Source organism: Dermacentor silvarum, chromosome 3 (genome assembly GCF_013339745.2).
Source record: "Dermacentor silvarum isolate Dsil-2018 chromosome 3, BIME_Dsil_1.4, whole genome shotgun sequence".
NCBI lineage: Eukaryota > Metazoa > Arthropoda > Arachnida > Ixodida > Ixodidae > Dermacentor > Dermacentor silvarum.
Window position 1 is genome coordinate 190,083,209 of NC_051156.1, and position 23,011 is coordinate 190,106,219.

Genomic DNA, 23,011 nt, shown 5'->3' on the forward strand with positions numbered 1-23,011 from the left:
CACATGGTTTACAAGCGCTGTACTTGTCAACATACCGAATGATTCTGTAGGCGGCTACTGGGAGTTCAAAACTGGCTTCATACGCCTGAGAAGCCATCGACAAAAAGCAAATAATCATGTGGGCCGATCCTGGTGATTGTGCAGAAAGGGTCCAAGCTCAATGGCACATACCCCTGTGGGCTCGGGGACCTGTAACGCGCACTTGAACTACTCTAGTCACACGTACAGTGACCCAAAGAGAAGACAAAAACAATGCGCCGGAGCGATGAACGCTGCTGCTCAAACGCTAGTCTATGACAATAGCGTGTCGAAACGTCAGTGATAAAACATAATAGCCTACCAACCAAGAGCTAATCAATAACCAATGAATAGTTTTGTGCTACCCAATAGCACAAAGCCAACAGCTTCTTCGGTCTTCCATCTTCGCATAGTGAAAGGGCTGTCAATTTTTTTTAATCTGCTATGCGGTTGCGCTGCTGAGCCCGAGGTCGCGGGTTCAATAGCGGCCACGGCGGTCGAATTCTGATACGGCGTCCCTCATAACCAATAGTGCAGCTTCAGGACGCAAACTCGTAATTTATTTAAGTGAATAAGTTCAAGTCAGAAGCACGGACGATTGAGACGGCCATAAGTGGGTCTTTACCGACGGACACCACGGTACATAAGTGACGAACGACTAAGTGAAAGCTAAGAACGCTACACCAAACGCCGTGCTATACGTTGCAGACTTCAACTCAAGATCGTTTGTTCGTTTCTTTGCAGAGATGACTAGCTTCCGAGTCCTGATGAGGAAAGCCGCCGTGATCTTGCAGCTATCTAAACAAGCCGTCTGTGCGCTGACAATCGTCGTGTATAACCGTTTATCCCCCCTCCCACCCCCTCTTTCCTTTCACTATATCCGGAACTAAACTGCACCAGCTCAGGCCGACTTCCTCCAACTTTCATCTGCATAAGTTTTTCCTTACCCCCTCTGCCTTGGGTATAAAAAAACACCGTACACAGTGCCTGCTATGTAATATGCCATACGAAGTTCCGTTCCGCAAAGCGGAATTGATGTTTTAGCGTAACACGATACAGACTTGGCCATGTTGGTGACCATGTCATCCTAAACTTTTTTTTAATTGTCCTATGTCCCCTTCTCTGTGTACGCGAGTGTGTCCGCCATTATCTTAAGCCTTTGACATCCTTCAATTCCAATCCTGTCTACTCCTTACTGTAACATAAACTAATTCGTGTACCTTAGGAACACTAGTCAACATCTAGCCTTCGCCTTTCTTCAGAAAAAAAAAAAAAACGGCATCAAATGGTTGTGAAGTCGTACGGGAGAGATAGGGGTGAAGAGAAGGAGTGACACACGTCTACAGACATAAGGAAGCCCAGTTCTATCCGTCATTGGCACGTCAAGCTCGGACTTTGAGGTGGTAGCCAACTCCCTCGGCGTCGACTAGATTGCGACGGTCGCGAAGAGGTGGCGGCTGCTGACAGGCGGCAGCTAAGGCCGTGAAATGGCGTGCCCAGAAACGCCGAATTCGGCCACCCAGTTTCTCACTTCTCAACTTTTTATTTCCTTCGCCGTGGCTTTCTGCACTCCCGGCCCTCTTGTTACGCTTCGTCCAGACGGCGCCGTTTCTGACAACTGCTGTTGCTGCTGCAGTTGCTTCCGCCGCGAGCCGATGCCGTTTCCGCTGCTTCCGCCATCACGTCGACCCCGACCGCATTTCATCTTGGTCTCTCGCAGCCACTTTTTGGCCCGCTGCCCGCGTTCTGATTCGGGTCATCGTTTCGCGTTTGCTGTTGCTTTTCTCCTATTTTTTTTTCTTTTTCATTCGTTCGCTGACATCGTTAGCCACAATGATACTCTCTTTCTCCTTTGTACGATGTTTGTCCCGCAGTGTTTCGGCGCTGCCGCGCTTCTTGTTCGCGCGGGGGCCTAATTTATCAATACGAATAAAGGGTTCGTACTGATTCTCTATTTGAAAGTAATTGTGTTTTGAAGACGTCGTATACATTGAAGCAGCCGGCAAGGATTTTCTAAAACATTTATGTAGAAGACAATGACATCTGAAGGAAATTCTCCTTTCTGCCCGCAACTTTGGACGCACGCACGCAAACACACGTGAACTAGCTCACTCACTCACTCACTCACTCACTCACTCACTCACTCACTCACTCACTCACTCACTCACTCACTCACTCACTCACTCACTCACTCACTCACTCACTCACTCACTCACTCACTCACTCACTCACTCACTCACTCACTCACTCACTCACTCACTCACTCACTCACTCACTCACTCACTCACTCACTCACTCACTCACTCACTCACTCACTCACTCACTCACTCACTCACTCACTCACTCACTCACTCATCAGGTGCCAAAGTTCAACAGCTCACACCGGAGACATCGCTTAATGTCGTCCCGCTCAAGTCTCAGCTACGCAATGCCCATAGAGTGGCGCATGGTAACCCGAAAGCTCTTGCATTGTATGGATGTACGCACGGCTGACTCAATTCAGCTCTCCTATTTCTTTGAAACTCTTAGCTGGCAGCATTTACTGTCCAACGTCGTCGGAGGGAGTTGTGATATATTTCTGTGTGCTATCTTGCTAGTGACAAAGTCCGTACCCTTGCCTGATGCGTAGTCAGTCAGCGCTGCTTGACGGTAATATTACGGCGCAGAAAGTAGATTTTCCGAATGTCTTCTGTCCACTCAAAATTCTAAAATTCAAGCACACATTTTGATAGTACAATATACTTGCGCTTCGGTGGCTTCGAACAGTTTTTTTCTACTTCTTCAATTTCTGTCTAGTTCTCTTTTCCATAGCTGCAACGGCATGCAGCTGTCTCGACTAATTTTAAAAAGAAAAAAGAAAAGAGAAGAGAAGAAAAAAGCAATAACAGAATAGAAGACGTAATCAACCACGTTTGTGATGTACTAGTAAGTTCCTTTCATCTAATAGTTGGTATTGACGCTCACGCTTCTTCTAGAAAGCCCGAGTAAGCGTGCGAGAAGAGCCGCTTCTTGTGGTGCACAGGATACTACGTATCTCCCGTGATTATTTGTCTGCTGTTTGTGCACTAGGTGAGTATTTGAAAGCCGACAGATGCACTCATATCTCTCTTTATTTTGGCTAAGCATGCCTTCGGCGGCCCCCATGACAAACACTACCACCACGTTTTTTTTCTTTTCATCACTATTGCTCTAGGGCTCCAGGCAAGCCGTCTGAAATGCTCAGGTCTACCCATAAAGAACTAACGTGTTTCTTGGTGCAAGGAGAAAAAAAAATGACGAGAGTATGTCATAAGCTTACGCGAATTCACTTGTTTTGTTATTGCTGCGTTGTTGTTTGGATTCAGTTAGTTTCTGTTTTGTTCCTAAAGATTCCAGACATGGTAACTTGCATGCATTCATTCAGCGGGCTTACATGCATGTTCTCAGAACACTCAGATAGAGAAGAGCGTTTACAGCAGCTGCACCATCTCGTGTTACGAGCCACAGTGTCAGAAAATATCAGCGTTCCCGCTCGCGGTGCCCGAAACGGAATGAAGGATGGCGGAAGAGTGTGCTAAGTCGCGAAAAAGCGTGATGCGAAAGCCAATGTGAGAGGTAGAGAGAGCGACAGGTAGATATTTCCAAATATATTTACTTAAATACAACAGCATTGATATACACAGAATATGCAGGATACATCGTAGATAGATAGATAGATAGATAGATAGATAGATAGATAGATAGATAGATAGATAGATAGATAGATAGATAGATAGATAGATAGATAGATAGATAGATAGATAGATAGATAGATAGATAGATAGATAGATAGATAGATAGATAGATAGATAGATAGATAGATAGATAGATAGATAGATAGATAGATAGATAGAAGGTACTTTATGTGAAACGCCCAAAGGGATGGTTTTAAAAGCGCCTGAAGTGGGGAACTAAATATATATGGCGAAGGAACAATAAAGCAAATCATAGCCTTAAAAATATCAGGACGAGTAGAAATGTAGAAAAGGGACTGAAGTGGTAAACAGAGTAAAGGGCGATCAAAAATACTGCAAACTAAAGCGAACAGCGATTACAACGCGAAAAAAGAAAGGAAGAAGACGGCGGTGCGTTAGGAACGAGGCAACGGCCTGACGACGAAGAAACTTTAACGCGAAAAAAGAAAGAACAAATCTGAGCAGCGGTTCTGATGGCACAATAGAAAGCAAAAAAAAAAAAAAAAAGACGAAGAAGAGAGAAATCAGGCAGGGTCTCGAGGGTGCCGTTGGAGTTGGTAGCACAAAGAACAGGAGCGCGAAGGGGTGGTAAAGAAGACAGGCGACGAAACAGCATCTCCTGTCTTCGCCCGGAACAGAATGGAGCGTCGTTTTCGCTCACTCCAGGCGCGCGATGTGAATCTCGACGATTTTGAAGAAAGCCGCCGCGTGCACGTTTCTTATGACTCACCGACAATGATACCGCCTCTACTCCCGGAAAAAGAAAAAAAAAATGAGAGAGGTTTGGGAGGGCTAGGCTTCCTTTGCGACATGCGTTGAGTAAAGCATTTCATGCTTTTCACTTTTTGTTTTTTAGTTTCTTCGTGGAACGTTCCTCAATTTGTACGAGTATGCTGAATTACGTTTTGTTGCCTGTGACGTTAGATGTGCCGTTTATTACGTGCACGGTGATTCCGTTGAACGTCGTTGGAAGTATTAAAAAAAAAAAACGTATCTTGCACTGGAGGCGCAATGCTTTAATGAGACAACGGAGCTGATGGGCACCTAGCTAGTTCTGGCTTTTGGGCTAGGCTAAGCACTACCAAGTCATCCCCAGCATTTCCCGGAATTTATTGATTATTGATTGATTATCGATTCAGCTACTGATTGGCTATCGATTGGCTATCGATGACTGACCAAGCTTAAGTAGTCCTAACCATGCTTAGCTAGACTTAGCCAGGCTTAGCTTCGCTAATTCAAAGGAGTATGTGCCATTGCGCTTGGACCTTTCCTACACTACCTCCAGGATCGGCTCACAATTTCTGTTCACGCGTCACGGACGGACTTACGGCCGGCGTAAACAGCTCCACTGTTAAAAAAATGGGCTACATTTAAAGGTTCAGGATATTGATGCACGTATTCTTACGCGAGTGGCGTGCATGGTACGCGAAGGAAAATTTGCCGTAAAACAAGTGTTTGCCGACATCATCTCCGTCATCAGATCTCATGTCGTTGTATTGCTGAACAAAAACAAATTATAAGCAAGAACTGACGAGGCATCCAAAGCGTTTACTTCAAGTCATAGATAGATAGATAGATAGATAGATAGATAGATAGATAGATAGATAGATAGATAGATAGATAGATAGATAGATAGATAGATAGATAGATAGATAGAATTCAGAATGCTTACGCAGGTTCGATGACTGTAAAGCGTGCATCACTGCAATAACAATAGTCCATGCAAAAAAGCCCGCTTTTCTGCTGTCCTCAACGTCGTGATTTTGTCTGCCAGGTGCAATTCAGTGCTGCAATTTTTACGGCACCGAGTTCCATAAACAATGCATCGTCAGTAATTGTATTCTGTAAAAATAAACTAAATCCTTTTAATGCAGTTTAAGAAGAGGGGGATTTATAAACATGATTAAGGAAGTGTTTATCCCCATCGAAATGTCCATCATGCATACACGTTTTGTATGGCGAAACTACTACTTTTTTTTTCGACGCAACCTCTATACTCGTGCAAACAAAAGAAAACGACAGCATGAGACTTGTTTACGCAGCGAACAACTGTTACTTTCGATGCGCCGCAGAAGGAAAACAAACGTACTGTCAAAGGAGGTCTTTACACGGCCCTCGTTGCGATGAAAAACAAATAGCCCGAGCGAACCGGGTGTTGCCGTGAATGATGTCCCAACGCTCTGCGATCCATATTTGCGGCTCTTTCAACGAGTCTGGACAAGGCATTGCCCGCTCGACTTCGTGGGGCACACTGGGATTGGGTAATTTGGATGCAACCGCGAGTGTTTCGCCAAGGAGGAAGCAAGTGTCGAATCCACAGGAAGGGGGCAACGACTTGTTTTGAAAAATCATAGAAATTATTGTGTCACGTTGGAACGAATGAGACTCGTTGGGGACACACATGAACAAGGGGAAAAATAAAGGTGAAAAATGAGGGGATCGGCGAGGTACAGCTAGGTATTTGCTCCTCCGCACCGAGGGAGAGGAGAGGAACTTCTCCATTTCTGCGTACTCCTCACCTCTTGTCATCCAAATAGATCAGAAAGAACCTGTCAAGATATGCAATGTTATTCGCCTTGAAAGCAAACAAAAGTGACCTCCTATAAAGAATGAGAACGTTTGATTTGGTGGTTCAAATAAAGCTGCGGGTCACCTCCCGATGCTTGCGTCGGCGGTTACGTATATTTAACGTCAGGAGATTGGAATCAAAACAGGTTGGAATAGTTTAACGTTATAGGGCTCCCATAATAGCATAATTGCATTACCGCATTCTGGGCATATTATAATGCCATACTTACGAGCAGCTGCGCGAAAACAACATACAAAATAAAGACCAGACAGAAACAGCGTTGTGTCTGTCTGGACCCATACATGTACATGAATCACATAGTTGCACGTTCGAGTTCATGGGTTCTAAAATATATAGGCCTTAACTAAACTTTGTGAATATCTTTAGCGTATATGCAAGTACGTGTCGGTGTGATCACTCTGTACACCACAGGTCTCACTCAGCGCCTGTAGTAGCATACCTATAACATTTACGCCTTAGTTAAAGTTCGTATATCTCTACCCAACGGGCAAACATGCTGCAGTGAAATATGTTGCAATACACTTTGACGGTACGGGTAGAAAGGCTACCGTGCCATGCTGCGTCTGTTGTCATTAACGGAATCGAAGCACAATTCGCTTCTCCATGTTCTGCACAGGCAGCTTCACGATTGATTGATTGATTGATTGATTGGAAGCAATATTGCCGGCAGCATTTGACTCCCGCTTCAAGGAACGTTTCGTTCTACCTTTGCTAAAAGGGAAAGGCGCGTTAGATGCAATTGATCGGGATCTTACCTGACAGTAGAATATTGATGGCGATTGAGTAATTGGCCGTTTGATTGATTCATTGATTCATTCTATCCTTAATTGAATGACTGATAGAATTAAGATACTCGTTGCCCCCCCCCCCCCCCCGCCCCCTCTTTCTCTGGATCTTCTATTCGGACAAATGGGAACAGTAAACGATCACGGCACACAATGAGGCCGAGGGGGAAGGAAATCGCTCCTTACATTGAACGGTGCTTCTGCAAATGGGTCAGCGACGTGCGGGCGAAATCAATTATTGCGTAGCGGGGCCGAGTGATGCGCAAAACGTTCCCGAGCACCGCCATTATAGGGAACCAGAGGCGCAACCCGAGGAAAAGGCTTCTCACAATCACAACACCTTCATTACCAGAACCCGAAATGAAAGAAACAAACAAACAAAAAAACAAACAAAGAAACGAACGAATGAGCGTACAGCAGCCTACACTCGCTTCCTTTCGGACGACAACATTGAACTTTCGTCATTACACACACGCACGCACGCACGTGCACACGCACGTACACACACACACACACACACACACACACACACACACACACACACACACACACACACGCACGCACGCACGCACGCACGCACGCACACACACACACACACACACACGCACACACACACACACACACACACGCACGCACGCACACACACGCACGCACACAACACACACACACACACACACACACACACACACACACACACACACCACGCTACACACCTACACGCACAGCACGCACAGAAACGCACGCACACACACGCACTTCCTCTTCCTTTATCTAGCCTCCGGTCCGTAAATGACGAAGCACGGAACAAATGGCAGCAAGGTGAAACCGCCTAAACGAGAGCCAGCAAAAACAAACGCGTGGCTTGACAATGCCCACGCCCCGTTTGGTTCGCTCCAGCGGCGCGCCGGTGCCCGGCCGCCCTCCATCGTAATGCAATTGTGCCGTCCTCGCTGGACGGCGCTGTTTTCTCCGTCAGCCTCTGCCGCTACGCCAAGGCTCGACTCGGTGCGCTCGCACTGTTCATCCTTTTCTTTTAATTATATTTACCTCATTACTTTCCTCGCTATCCGTCCTCGCGCAAAGGCTCAGCCCATTCGCTGGATCGCCGCCGGGGCACCCACCGGCGGAGACAGACAGTGCGGTAACGAGGCAATTAGAGAGCCGGCGGCTCTCTAGCGCAAGGCGCATTGGCCTTCCGCGCGCCCGACTTTGCCGACGCTTTAAGAGGGACGCGCCTATGGTGGAAGCGGTTGCGCACAAGAATGACTTCGCTCCGCGGAATGAGCTGGTGGCTGGGCCCAGCCAACCTTCACTGTGCGAATGAGCGGACACGCGTTGATGCCTCAAACGGGCTATGCGGTTTCGTTCAGCCAACTTCTCTCGGTCTGCTTATTTGAGACCGTGACGTTCTTTTCCATCGCCCGTACTTGAAAAAAATTCAAAACAAAAATCGAGGCCAGAAAAGCAATAGTATAGCCGCAGAGAGAGAGATACATATAGATAAATAGAAGAAATCAAAAGGCAGAAAGGTTAACCAGATGCAGGGATAGGGATGAAAAGAGAGGGATAGAGAGGGCGGCAGCTTCACGCACATTTGAAGGTTATCGCACCAAGTCTACGCACGGTCGCCAAGATCTGTCGACTTCAGGCAGGATCGCCGTAGTATAGACTACTATCGGTAATATTACTGCGACATCCGGTAAATGTTCGAAACTGAATTCGCTGTGCTTGTCTGTCTGTCCGTTCATCATTTCAATTATTCCGCCGTCGTTGTCACACCATCTCATCATCTAAACTTCACCCTAACTTTCACTGACGACGCCATTCTCAGCTGGAAATGTATGCAGCCCAACGAGCTAGACATTTGCGACGACTAGTACTACTACTATTACTACTACTACTACTATAATTATGACGACGGCGGCGGCAGTAGAAACAGCAAGGACTAATTCGACTACAAAATGACATGAACAACGACGGCTACTACTACAATTAACTAACTAACTAACTAACTAACTAACTAACTACTACTACTAATACTACTACTACTAAGACCAGTACTATTACCACTATTACTTCGACGACGGAGACAAGAGTAACAACGAAAACAACGACACCTACACTACCAACACACACACACACAAAAAAAGGGGGGAACGAGAAATTGGTTTTCAACTTCAATTGTGGCCCCCGCACTGCGTCTCCGTAACGAGCAGGCTTTAAGCTAAAGAGGGGGTATTTGGGAGGACATTGCGGACAGCTCGAAGAAGGAGCGCGGCGGAAAAGCGCCCTTGCAGAGAGCGCGGCTGGAATCGAATTTCACGACTTTCGCGTACACGGGCGCGAAAGAGGGAGGCAGAATGCGATGCGGCGGACGAGTCTCGGGGGAGGATGTGCCAGCGCCGAGCTTCCCCCCACCCCGTCCGTGTTTTCCAATTTGCCCCGACGTCGGTGTTCCGCTATTCGCGAAATCCATGGCGCCGGCGGATGGGCTCCGGCGGGAACCGTAAGGCGCCCATGAGACGGTCACTTTAAATCTCGGCCGCACATTGCCCCGGGCGTCGGAGTGAGAGGCGACCGGAGCGCGCTTGGCGAGCCACGCGGTGAAGCTGAGAAGCTGAGGCCTCCAACACATAGACCCTATCAGCTTTTCCTTGAAGGCCTACTTTATACGCTTCCTTTATTGTTTTTCTTTCTTTAGTTTCTATTGCGCATTGCGGATTTATGAAAGGAGACTACGAAAAAGAAGTAACAAAGGGCAAATGAATAAAGAAAGCCGTCAATGCCGGTGAGCGATAAGGAAAAGCTCGCATAAAAAAAAAAAAAAAAACGAGACGAAAGGAAGGTAATCAGAAGGGAGAAATGACTGCGATCACACGTACAGATATAACAATAAATGGGGACAGAAAGGAGGCAATGTTGGAAGTGATGACCGAAGGAGTTGTGCAGACATAAGAGGAGAGAAAGTGGATCAGTGTTGGCAGAAATAAGGAAACAAGGAAGCAAAAGGGAGAAATTCGGCTGGAAAACAGCTTAGGCGTGTGATATAATCTGTCTCGAAACTAAACAGAAGAGGTAAAAAAAAAGGAGTAAATGAAGTAAGGTAATGGCGCAGTAGGATACCGATTGAGCCGAAGAAAGAAAAACGCCGGAAGACAACAATCGGAAAAGGAGGTAGAACAAATCGCACGGATTTGACAACGATGACAGACAGAAAGAGGGTGATGATATCAGAAAAGGTAAGGCTCGTATGTTGCAGAAAGTAATGGAGGCGAAAAAAAAAGATAAAGTAAAGAATACACAGGTGTGAAAACAGGATGAAAGGGGTACTGCGAAAAAGAAAAAAAATAAGGTCCGGAAGGACATTGAACGAAGCGCGAAGGAAGAGGGTTTGAGAAGAAAAATAGAAGGAAAAGGGGATTGGCAGCTAGCAGAGAGAGACAGGATCGCTTGAAAGGAACAAAAGGAAAGAAAGAAAGAAAGAAGGAAAGAGAGAAAGAAAGAAAGAAAGAAAGGGAGGAAGGAAAAAAGGAAAATTAAACAAGCAAGAAATAAAAACTGTTTGTGTCTCCAGGGCTAGAACGGATTTCGAAACGCTTTTTGGATAACTTCACCCGCCGCGGTTGATCAGTTAGCTAAGGCGTTGCGCTGCTGAGCACGAGATCGCGGGATCGAATCCCGGCCGCGGCGGCCGCATTTCGATGGAGGCGAAATGAAAAAACACCCGTGTGCTTGCGTTGTAGTGCACGTTAAAGAACCCCATGGGGTCAAAATTAATCCGCAGCCCTCCACTACGGCGTGCCTCATAATCAGAACTGCTTTTGGCACGTAAAACTCCAGAAAAGATGAATAAGAACTTATCCGGAGACCCAAGAACCAAAGCAGAGAAGTGCGTAGGCAGGACACGTATATAGAGCGACACAAAAGGTGGGAAAAAGAGCGAAACGGCAAACGCGTAATGTCATTCAGCGTTCGCGTTAGTTGCCGGCATGTCGCCCGCGGACCCAATCTCGGCTTTCGGCCACTAGTCTAACCCGTGATGTCTCACCCAATCACAAGAAGCGGTTTACTGGCCCGAAAATATTAGAGGCCACCTTGCCGTGACGGACCTGCTGCTCGCCACCGCACGTCAGTTGGCAGCGAATATCTTTAAAGCGCAGCTCTTAGGCACCCGTTACTGCGGCGAGCGTCGGCATCGGCGTAACTGAGCGAACGAGCACAGCAAGAGAATGAAAGACGGCGATAGCTAAGGGAGCGCGAGGAGGAGGAAAGCGGAGGAGGGGGGAGCAGCGGAACCATGAGGCGGAAAGCGGAGGAATAGGGTATGGCGAAGGCGTGAGAAGAAAAGCGTAGTAAAGAGAGCGTAGAAAACGACAGGCCTAACGGCGACGATGGCTACGAGATGGCGCCAGAGTAGCGCGCCGTCGTCTGTATCGAAACAAAGCGCTGCATGAGCGAAGGGCCGTCTGCGGCGGCTGCTGTGAATCGCGCCCACGCGTCACGATTAGCGAGGCAGTCGCGCCACACTTCGCTCCGTTTGCAACTTGCCGAACGAGACAGATTGTCCGCGCCAGCCAATATATCGCGAAATGAAAACACCTATACAGCTGCGCTCCAATTTCGCATTAGGGAGTATCGTAATCGTCGATGCATTTTTTTTTGTCAAGGCCGTACGATACAACAAGGCCGAGCCAGAGGCGTTTCGTCACTATCCGGCGGCTAAAGTTGCCTTTTGGTGCCGAGTCGACTAAAATATAAGTAGTGGCCGTACGCCATTCTCACACTGTGAAATCGCCACGCCAAGAAAAATGGGGGATAGGCGACAAACAAACACCGGAAACATTGTTCACGGTCGCCATGTCTGCGCCAACGTGCGCGTTATGTTGGAAAAATCGAGAGAGAGAGACCATACAGCGTCCGAAACTTCGGTCCCCGTTTTACATTCGTCACATAGGAGAGGAACGCAGAGTCTGGCTCAGCGCCAGCGCGATAGCTCACTGAGGCGTGAAAAACGAGGCTCTCCCGTTGCCTAAGCAACCTGCACGCGTCGAGGTGGAAGGTATTGAATATAGACAACAGCCCGCGGAAGAAACAGCAGTACGACGCAGGCTTAATTGGATGCGGCTTGACACGGCCCGTCGTAGAGCTAATGTAGCCGCTGGTCCACACCATGCCACTTTCGATGGTGCGATAAAACGTTGCTTTTGGACTTCGTTCTATCTTTGAAAGCCCGAGCGACTCTTTCGGCACGGAGTGGGCACAGATTTATCATATTTTTGATTAAATGTAGCAAGATGTAGCAATGTTCAGCTCCCGGCGCAGTTCGGCGCAATTGGCGCAGCGGTATGCCATCAAAAATTAAATAATGAAAAAAAAATGGAAGGAAAGTATGCAAGAAAAAGAAAAACAAGGGAGGGGCGGAAGGAAGCGAGGACAAATGAAAGAATAAAAAGTGAACGTAGGAAGAAAGCAAAGAATGGAAAAAGAAAGAAGACAGAACAGGGATGATGACGGGGGTATATTTCTGCATTAAGGCATATTCCAACGTCCATACGAATAACGGCTCTGTTCGAGGAATAGAAAAGATAGGATGATATTCAAAGCATACGTGCGTCTGGAAATGATGCATCGTCGCCATCTCGCGTTTTCTTTTTTCCTTTTTCTTTTGTTTATTGCGTCCTCGGTCTGCGGAGCTTTTGTTCCGCCTACTCGTACTCGAAAGGACCTTCGAGTGGCGCCGGAGCGTCTTGCTGTCCTTACCCCGGAATCGTCGTGCTATTGTATTTCACACGCCAACGTCAAAACTATTTCAGGCATGGCCTTGCAACACTCCTTCAAGAGGCCACAACGAATGCCCCGTTTCCAATTTCGGCATGTTTCACCACATTGGAGAAACCGACGCGTTGAATGCGAAGGTTTCATTTCCTAATGTCAAAAAAAAAAGGGAAAAAGGGGGAAAAATGGTGACGTTCTTGCTTTTGTTATCGATCCTGTGTTGCTTTCGCGGTTAAGGGTGGAAGAAACACAGGAAAACCGTTTCCCTTGCCCTGCTTTTCTTCTGCCGTGCGGCACAACGCGAACCAAGTCAAGTCAATGTTCAACACAGAATGATTTCATAGGCACCCTACTAACGCGCGTCTTTTAAGATATCGTTTCTGAGCGCAATAGAATAATTACTATGCTACCATGCACCGATGATAGCGAGGACGAAGAAAGCAGCTTTCAGCCGTGCATCCGGCATCTCGTTCTTGTGAGTGTGTTGTGCGTTTTCGTAGACATTTGCGCCAAACTTATCTGTAGTACTTTTTGTAGGAAGCTACGCACAAGCCCAAGACGAGGTGCACGGTACGGGCGCCACTGGCGCGAAATTCGAACAGTATACGTTGCGATTGACAAAAGTAGTGTGCGCTTCAGGCAGCGCGGGCGCTGGCGTGATGACATCAGTACACACACGCATAAGAAATATCGGAGGTGTCGGTGCAGCAGCAGGCAGTGCGGTGGACGAACATACCCAAGTGCACAGCGTAGCATCGCGATAGAAGACGACACAGAGCAAAGAGTCGAGCGAAAACTATGCCGTGGTTGAACGCGGTTAAACCAAGTTTGTCGAGTGATAGCACGGTTTTGCTTGATTTGGGAAAGGACACAGACGATGCTCGGCGCCGTCAGCAACTACCGCATCTACACAATTGCACCACAAAACACACTGACGCTTCTCGGCGCGGCAGCAGCAGCGAGCGAATTGACCTTCATGCTGCGTCTCGCTTCAACGCGAACTAAAAGCGTCGAAAGCACAGCGCATACGAAGCTACCAGTCCTCGGCGCACTTTCTCCACATCGCAGATCGCTTTCAAGGTATGGGCGCCCACGCGGCGTTCGCAGCAGCCGCCGGTGGTGGCAGGTTAAGTTCCAGTTTGACCTTGGCTGAGCTTTGAAGGCCAGATTTACGGAACCAGGTGTTTCCCGGGTTTGTACCTGTAGTTGTAGAGCTATCGCTCTAAAAACGCCGCTGCTTCCACGCGCTTCGTAGAACAGGTTTCGTAGATGGCGTTCAGACACGTCGGTGACGGCACGATTCCTGTCAGTGCGACGGTCCAAGGTTTGAGCGCGCAGACACTTGTAAGAAGCCACGTCTGCAGTTAAACGTACAATAAACAACTTATATACCGTTATCTTGAACGAAATAGCGCGAACCCTAGTCGTATGTGCTCCTTTCACGGCGTTTATCCAAATTTGCGCTCTCGACATGCCCTCCGTTCGAGACCATTACACACTGTCCTAATTTCGCGTTCTCCTTGGGCTACATTACCACTGTCGTGTCGCACCGCTTTATTCACCATGCAGCAGTGAATTCTTCTCTTCGTTGCTTCACTCCAAATTTCCATCACCTTGTTTCGCCGAGCACACCGCCACGCGTTGAAGATGCGGTGACCGTTGTTTAACGTCATCTTGCCACGGAGCGCTATTATTCAACACGCTCCAGCCACCGTTCATGTTAGTGCACTTTCACAAGCTTCTTGACTTAAAGCGCGAACGAACCAACAGGGACAAATAATGAAGACGAAACACGAGCGCTGTAAGTGCTGTTCGCGCTGTAACTAAAGATCCTATTGCACTGACACGCCCAGCTAGCTGCCGTACGTACTTTCAAAAGCTGTCATCGCTTCTGAAAGGCGCCACCATCTCGCCTTCACATAAGTGGAGGAAGGTGTATGGCGACTGGTACAATAAAGATCTATGTCACGGCTTTTTCCGACGGCAATATTCTCCAAAGAGGCTGTAGCCGGCTAACCCTAGCAATAACCGTAATCGCAATGGTCCCCCCCCCCCCCCCCCGACTGTTTTATTTTGAAATGCACGTAGAGGGCCACAAAAGCAGAGAACCACGACTTTTCAGAAGGGAGAGGTGGGGGGGGGGGGGGGCGGTGAGAAGGCATGCGTCTACGATCGATGCACAGCTGCGTGGTCGTCAAGATCTACGTCTCAAGCATATTGCAAAAGATGCGGAAGTTTCGGCACGGAAAAGGCCTCGAATACGGCGGTGGCAGCGAATAATAAAAAAAAATACTGTTCGTCTTCGTTGTGGGGTTTTTACTGTAGCACGGGACGGTGACACGGAATACAATTCGCGCGGAATTCTACAGCGGCCGAACAAAACGTCGCCGAGAGTCATCAAGTGGGAAAGATGCCAGCAGGCGGAAGTGTTGTGACATATTGCGCGCTCCCTTGAGTATCTTGCCTTCTCTAATTTTCGTTTGTTTTATCGACCATCAGGCACTAAGGGCCGTTACACTCCCGGCGCCGAATGCCGGCGGAACAAACGCGGAACGGTGATAACGTCGGCGCTCCCCTCGCATTCGAGCGATCGTTCGATTCCTCCTGGGAAGACGATTCGCAAAAGATCGATGAGTTTTGTTGTTGTTATTGTGTGTGTGTTCCTTCACCCTCCATTTATTTTCACATTTATGCTTCCTTCTATCTTTTTTTTCTTTGTTTTGCATTCTGCTCGCATCCTGCTTCATATGTACCTTCAGTGAAGCCATTCACTGAAGAATCTCGCGCGATTTGGCTAAAATAAACATCTGGATACAGTTTAGCACTATGCCTTTCTTATTTTTAACTTGTGAAAATCATTTCCTCGCGTTCAGCACAACGAACTATTTCCAGCACGATAATTCAGAATTATATACGTGTCTATACCAGCGTCCCCCCGGTGACTGGGAAAGCGCGCTGAGGCTGTCATTCATCGGTTGAGACTCGATGTAGCCTACAACGGTAGTTTGTTTCATATCGGCCGCTTGATTTATCCCCTGCGCTACGAGTGCAAACTACCTGGTGATATTGAACACCTGCTGCGCCACTGTGGCTGCTATAAAACCGCTGGATTAGCAGCGGATACTTTACCTGGTATACGCGAGCAAATACAAGCAAGTGATCTTTTTTGGGCCATTTGTGCTCCAGTAATTAAGCATTGATTCTAATTGTGTTCCCTCTATTTAAGATTATAATATAAGAATTGGTGCTTCTTGTAAAAAAAATTGTCTAAGGACTTTTTATCGTATAGAACATGCGTACTTTAGATTATCGGTTCTTGAGAAGCCGCACAAAAAAACTTGTACTGCTGTTGCCACCGAAAAGAAAGAGTCCTACATTGGAGTCCCTAAAAGTTGGCTCCATCAGCGCAGTACATGGTGACCACGGTTCCTTACAAACGGAAACCCCCACATTTAGGAATGATAAATACAGAATGAACACAGGAACTTAGATTTGTAAGCCAAACAAGGAAGGCGCGATTTCCTCGAGTTTGGTGAACCCCTAGCTGGTTGCAGGGAGAAATCCAAGATGTACGAAGTCGTAGTTTGGCGCTTCGGCTAGTCTGTCTTACTACCTACCCACAGCGGACCGAATGCACAAAGGGCATTGTGTTCAAAGCGAGCAATGTGTTAACTTACTGTCGAGAAAACGAAGATAACAAGCACGCATTGTTGTGCTGTCGGGTAGGCAAGGCTTTTTAGATGCGAATCAGCTTATGGTCGGGGCTATGTCACTCCCTCCCTCCCTCCACCCATCCATCCATCCACCGTGCGGCGTCCACACCCCTACTGCGCATGCGCGTCCTCCTCCTCATCTCCTCTCCTTGTCTCATCTCCTCTCCGACGCTCCTCTCCTCTCCGGATTGCGCAACGAATGGCAACACCTGCGGCTCCGCGCGCGATAATGCGAAGCAGCGTAGGTTAGAGGAGCGATGGAGGGCGCTGCATACTCCACTGGGGGGCGCCACTGTAGCTCGCAATGACGCGCGCGCGCGCTCCGCTCCTCTCATTCTCCTCCCGCAACGCACGATATATATAACGGTAGCTACGTACCTCAACCTAACGGAAACTATGAACTGAAAACTAATGGGAACTTGAGTCGACCCCATGGCTGCTTCGCATACTACTCAGGGTTCCCCTACGGGAAGATGGTGTAATTTTTTTGGACGCTAATACTCAAGGCGTACCGCTCATTAAGGAGTCAAATCTCTATTGATAAAGGACTGTGCGCACATAATCCACCTGTTCGGCTTTTAATAGCGGTGGACTCTTTGTTTCGTGAGAAATTAAGGGATTGCAGGTGAATCAGGGCATACACCGAAAGAACCAGTTGCTGTTGCTCTCAAGATTGTGTAATATAGTTACAGATCATTTGTAAGTAGAATTCTTTTCTCAGGGGGAGGAAGAGTTCCTCAACAAGTGGTCGTGCCCATTCATTGAACTTACCCCGATTGCACCCCGATTGAAGGGCTGCGAGGAACTTGATGTGTGCATTGTTTGTGCCTTAGAGATAACAGGGTCGCGGAACCTGCTACAGATTTTGGACATGTGATTACCATGCGAACTTGTTTGCTGTAACCCGTCGAGCGTACAGGTGTTACGAATAAAATTCCTCATTAGTCCTTAGTTGGAATAAACGCTTTCTAAATAATAATCTAAGACGCTTCTTATCATGGCTTCGATTATTCACTTCCAGACTGCCTTCTGGCTCTTTGTACTGTCAGCAGATTTCTTGCTCGGACAACTAGCAAACGACGGCTGCCTAAAGAACACACGGGTGGCTTCTGCCGCCAGGTTGCGAAAGATACCCTGTCCTACGTACTCCATGAGCTAAATAAAGAAAAAGCAACTCTGTGGAGTTTTAACATGCCAAGATCACGGTCTGATTTTGAGGCACGCCGTAGTGGGTGACTTCTGAATAGTGTTGACCCCCTAGGGTTAGTTAACGTGCACCTAAATCTTATGGCATCCTCCCCAAATCACACCGGTGCGCACCGGATGGGATTTGACGAGGATGCCATAAGTACACGGGGCTTATCGCGTTCCAGGAAGCCCAACAAACAGATGACAACTGCCAGAAACGAAAAAAAATTGCAGTTTTGCCATCGACAGCTGCCCGAAAAACAATTAGCAGCTTCGCCCGAAGCATTGACTGCGATATCAAGGTTTAGAGCTGAGCTTGAACTTCTCGGACGGTGTTGTAGCTGTATGCGGGTGCGACATGGCTCGAAGCAAAGCGCAAGGTAAAAACTGTTTCGCAGAAGGAACAGCACCCTGGCGGTTGCCAGGCGTCTCAGAACGCTGGCATCATGAGCGACGCCAGCTTTTGAGGAGGGTCACGGATAAATACAGCTGTTAAGAGGCTAATGGGGCGACACCCAGGGATCGCCAGATGGCATTGTACACACGCGACGCGATGGAAAGGTCCAAACGAGTTTCTCGCGTCGACTTTCCTATCTGCCGCGCTCCTTCCATGCTATACACGCTCCGAACGACACTCCGACGCGGTATGCAAGACAGCAGCAGCAGCAGCAGCAGCAGCGCAAAAGTCGAAGGAAGAGGCAAAGAAACTTTCGCTTTAAAAAAAATCATTTCCGTTTGTCTTTACCTGCCCCTTCAGGACGTGTCGCTCAAAACATTAGTGAACGCAAAATTTCTTCCGGGTGAAAATTTTCGTGTTTGTTAGGTTACCGGGAGCGAATAATAATATTCAGTAAGGAACGATCTATTTTCCAGACGATATGGTAAAAGGACAAAACGGCCGCATTGGACAAACGATTAATTTATCAGCATTACGCGAGAGAGCAGTTTTCCGGAACGAGTCCGTTTTCGCTTTGGTCGATACAAAACGAGATTGGACACACAAGTGCGACAGACAGACGATCCAGAAGAGAGAGAGGAAGAGAATGAGGTTGAGTAATACGTCACAAAACTGACAGAAGGAAAAGGAAAATGCCTCCCGGAAGATTCCGTACGACGGCGACGTTTGTGCGTCGATTAGGTTGCTCAATGTTTAAGTTAGCGGCCGTCCGAGGCAAGGATAGAACGAAAAAAAAAAATGAAAAACATCCCCGTCGTTGACGGTTCGACGGTGATATTAACTTTAAGAGAGCGGTCAAGTCATGAAAGATTCATGGCACTTTCCATGGCGGAAGCAGAACGCGAAATAAAAGTAGCGGCGAATTTCGACGAGTTACTTTCTCCGCAGCGGGTGAAGAAACGATGGCGAGTTTTTTTTTTTTTTTTTTGATATTCTTCTTCTCGACGATTCTTTCTCTCGCGGTGAAAGGAATAACAGGTTAGACTGGCGTGCTCAGAACGCCTTGGAGCGGCTTCTCGGGGAAAATAACTGCGAACTTTTCTAGTAGGCCTAGGAAGCAACAAACCACTTTCGCGTACAATCTTCTTCGACTCTTCTACGGAAAGAAGAAAACAATGTTTGGGGCCAAGATAGGCGTATTGGCGAAGGAGTTAGGGCGTAAAAAGAAAACGGACGGAAAAATTACTTCACCATACTTAGCTTTACTTCCCCGTTTGTCTACAAGTCACGTCGCGGTGGCTTTTATTGTGAAACGTGGCGTCAGTTGTCGGCATCACTCAGAGGACATCGATTCGTTCTCTCGAAGGACGCCTCTCTGAAGCGCCGGAATCGGTATACAGAATAACTTAACGACCCGGCCGCGTCAAAAAAAAATAATAATAATAACTCAGGTGTATTGTTAAAGTTAACAGAAATTTCGAAAATCACTTGCGGCATATAACACAAATGTACTCATTCAGCTGTATTACTCGAAGAGTTCAATATTACTTGCAGAACAAATAAATATGCACAAATAAATAATTGATTAATTTTCCTTAATAACCTTTCTAACTAAATGCTTGAGAGTGCCTACTGCGCGATTTACGAATAGACGCAAGTGATTTTACGAGGCACATCCAATTGCATGGAGCGAATTTTGAGACTGGCACCAATTTTGAACTTGCGGCAGGAATGCACTGTTGTACATCACTTACTATTTTCTTTTAATAAGATGCCTTTATGTGTCGAAGTTCAAAAATAACTGGTACACTGATGCTACTAACGCATTTCGTCGCACACTTCGGGAGAGAGAGAGAGAAAGTATTTATTTTTAAAAAGGTGGGGCGACTTCCTGGTAGGGTAGACTTCGGGAACAATTAAGTATCTCGAAACTGGTGTCGCCCTCAGAATTTGTGCCAAGCGGGTGTGCTTTGCTAAGTCACCGGCTACCGTTCTTAAATTCCAATACGTACCGTAAGATATTTAGTTCAACTGTGAACTGGCGAAATTTTGGTAATTAGCCTATCATGAATTTAAATTTATCACGCAAATAATGTCCGGCTTCCGGAGTAATCCAGCGAAAGAAGTAGACTTGTGCTCAATGCCACGAGCGATATTAAAGATTCTGTTAAGCACTACAAAAAAAAAGAAGAAGAAGAAGAAGAAGAAACCCCCAAGTATATGTATAGTCCCTCTTCGCCTAGGCAAATGGTATAGTACCGGCGTGTATTGACCTAGAAGACAATTTTCTCTGCAAACGTGCTTTGCGAATCCGCGTTCCTAATGATGTCGATGGCGCTGAACTTGCCTCGAGATGACAGGTATAGAAGCGCGCCTTTCGTGCTGTTCTCACAGTATGCAAAAACACACGTGTACCGTCCATTGGCTTCACGTTAAAGAACCCCAGGTGGTCAAAATTGAGTACAGGGACCTCAACATACTAAAGATACAGAGTTTGCAGCTCTGCGCATGCGCGAGAAACATTATCTCAGCTTGGGTTACTTTATGTTCTATCTATACACAGTGCCGGCAACGTCTGCGATAATAAATGCGCCACCAGGCCGTGGCAAACGTTGCCTGTGGCCTCCCCAGCTGCCGAGCTTTTCGCAGTTACATTAAGAGTGCACATGCCAATAGTTCGTCGCCATCAAATTGTGCTCAGATGGTGCTGCGTGCGTAAAAGGACTAGGCAGCCTACATGCAAAGCCTGCGTGAAGGCCACATAATTAAGGGCTTCTGTGTACACGCCACCATCACCAGTCCTTCTTCTTTCTGGGGTTTTACGTGCCAAAACCAGTTCTGATTATGAGGCACGCCGTAGTGGAGGGATCCGGATTCATGTTCACCACCTGGGGTTCCTTAGCGTGCACTACAATGCAAGCACATCAGCGTTTTTGCATTTCGCCTCCATCGAAATGCGGCCGCCTCGGCCGGGATTCGATCCCACAATCTCGTGCTCAGCAGCGCAACGCCAATTAGGTGACTGAGCCACCGCGGCGGGTGCATCATCAGTCCTATTGCCATATTTCAAGCGTCATGGCGATTTGAAGAGGAATGCGATCTTTCGCCAAATCATTATCGAAAATGCATTTTAATTTAGCTGCGAATTTCAACGATACGCACCTGGTAAAATAAATACGGAACTGGTGCAAATATTCAGCGGCCGACAAGTGCGATAAGAGGATATTATTCCTGCGCCTTCGCTAGCGCTGCGAAGTTACGTGTGTAAGCTTTTCGTGATGTTGAACTACGTACTGTTCTTCTTCCCTTTTCTTGATTCCTGCGACGTTCTCAAAATATTTTCGTTCTTTTTCTTTATTTTTTTTTCTTTCGTTCTTACTATGGTTCCCTTATTTCTGCCTTGTATTGTAGGCCCCAAAGTTTAAGCGTTTTCCTACTCTTTGATATGCACCGAATCGATACCACTGTACGCCATAATCTGGGTCACAGACCCAGTGCTTAGGCTTAGTATTTTTTTGTTTTTTTTTTTCTTTTTTTTTCAGTGCCCTATAAACACCCGATCAATGTTGATTAAAGCCGAACTGAATTGAATCGATGCCGTTTAGAAAAGCGGAGAAAGCGAATCTGAATGGCCTAATGTCGATAACGGCGAGAGCATTTCTCGTTTCTGGATAAATTGGGCTAAACAGCGGACGGCCCTTCCCTTAGTATAAAGAGCGCATTTCCATTGACACGTAACAACTCAATGATGAAAGTGTGCAGGTTACTCACCAGGTCGGCGCTGATTTCGCAACGGTCATCCAGCTCCTTCTGCAGCTGGGTTAGCTGGGATTCCTGCTCCTTAAGACGATCCTCCTGTGCGCGTTGGGAAAGAGAAGGAAATGCCTTCAGTGCGCGTAATTATTAAGCCCCGAAGTAAGTAAGTGAGTTTGTGCGCGAGTGCATACATCGCATTTAAAGGGAGGCTCACGTGTTAAACACTTTTTTTCCGCGACATTAACACGTATTTTTCACGTCTCTCTCTCGCGCGACTCCATCGTGAATCGCCCTGATCACTTTTCAGTCACTTGCTATTGTTTTAATACATGTTTACTATCAAGTTAGTGGGAAGGTGAAGCTATTCCGTATTATCCCCACAGGTCATCGTGGCCAGTCCCATTCACACGGGCAGCAGATAATGTTTCTAATAAATAAGTAAAAAAAAAAAAAAAAAAACGTGAGTCAGATTCACAACAGCGGTAGTAAGAACGATTGAAAAGATGCCGGGCAATACAATCAATGCTGGGAGTGGCTAGGATTATACAATCAAGGAATAGACGCAGCGGAAGGACTAACTGAATGAATTGAGTGACACCCAGTCGCCACCTCGTTTCAAAGCAGCTGCTCTTAACAATCCATCAATCCTCGCATCCAGAGGCCAACAGACGCTTCGTCTACACGTATTCGTAATTTTCTTTCTTTTTTTAACGTTTCGCGTGACATGCTTGTCATCCCAAATTGATGCAGTGGCACACCACCAACGATCAACCATTCTGCGGCATTTAGAAGGCCATTCCAGCATTATGGAGCTCGGCTCCAACGTTCCGAAGTCAGAAAACCCTCGCTACCACAGGACGCACTGTATAATAATCTGCACCACTAAAAGTGAATAAGCGTGTAAATTGGTATATAACTCACACCCTTACACACACACAAAAAAAGAAAAGACTTTCACGGTGTGGGTTATAGACCGATATAGACTGTATTTCCTTATAAGGGTGTAAGTTATTTTACAGTGCGCGGCGAAAGAGTGCGGCCGTTACTCGCAAAATGATTGAGCGAGACAAAACCGG

At 47.1% G+C, this 23,011-nt stretch overlaps 1 protein-coding gene across 1 annotated transcript in view; it reads right to left on the bottom strand.

Moving 5' to 3' along the window:
- LOC119446299 (uncharacterized) overlaps positions 1-23,011 on the bottom strand; it is a 394,554-nt gene that overhangs the window by 122,250 nt on the left and 249,293 nt on the right. Inside the window, 1 exon segment of the mRNA XM_049664068.1 lies at positions 21,951-22,034. Within this exon segment, the coding sequence (XP_049520025.1) occupies positions 21,951-22,034 (84 nt within the window).